General features: G+C 42.8%; 1 protein-coding gene across 1 annotated transcript in view; it reads right to left on the bottom strand.

Annotated features, from left to right (window-relative positions):
* Positions 1–636, bottom strand: part of vwa7 (von Willebrand factor A domain containing 7) — a 20153-nt gene extending 19517 nt beyond the window's left edge. Inside the window, exon 1 of the mRNA XM_072455250.1 lies at positions 407–636. Coding sequence (XP_072311351.1) covers positions 407–604 — 198 coding nt within the window. The 5' untranslated portion in view covers positions 605–636. The remainder of the gene's footprint in view (positions 1–406) is intronic.

The following is a 636-nucleotide window of genomic DNA, read 5'->3' as shown; positions in this document are numbered from 1 at the left end:
GGCATTTATTAAACTACAGATGTGTTTATTGCTCTTAAAAACCTTGAAAAACATACACTTGCTGTGAGGGGGCTTGTCTCCATGAATAGAATTGATTTACCGTAATTTCCGGAGTATAAGTTGCACCTTTTTTCATAGTTTTGGCCGGGGTGCGACTTATATATTTATACTTATATACTTATACTCCGGAGCGACTTATGTGATATTATTTGTTATTTTCACACTTGCAACTGCAATTCATACTCCAGTACAACTTATATATGTTTTTCCCCTCTCTATTATGCATTCATTTTTTGGCTGGTGCGACTTATAGTCCGGAAAATACGGTAGGTGTCGATTAAATAAAGCCTGGTAAACAACACAACCATCTGTAAAATAAATCAAATGTTTACTATAGTTAGCTCACCGGTTCCTCCGTGCCGTCTTGCTTGTTAATGGCTCGCAGCGTTTCCATGGTGACGTTCAGGATGGCCCTCTCGGTGATGAACTGGTGCGTCTGCGAGTCCCAGGACAGGGTCAGCACGCGGGACCAGAAGTTGGGCAGGAAGCCCATACATGGTCCGACCAGGTAGAGAAGAATGCACAGCGTCTTGTGCCTCTTCATTCTTTCTCACGGATCGATGACGATGTGTTGTC

Source organism: Eucyclogobius newberryi, unplaced genomic scaffold, assembly GCF_026437365.1.
Source record: "Eucyclogobius newberryi isolate DKJ021-1_F unplaced genomic scaffold, fEucNew1.0.hap1 SCAF_10, whole genome shotgun sequence".
Classification (NCBI taxonomy): Eukaryota; Metazoa; Chordata; class Actinopteri; order Gobiiformes; family Gobiidae; genus Eucyclogobius; species Eucyclogobius newberryi.
The sequence above is the reverse complement of the archived record's forward strand: the minus strand, read 5'-3'. Positions and strand labels throughout refer to the sequence as shown.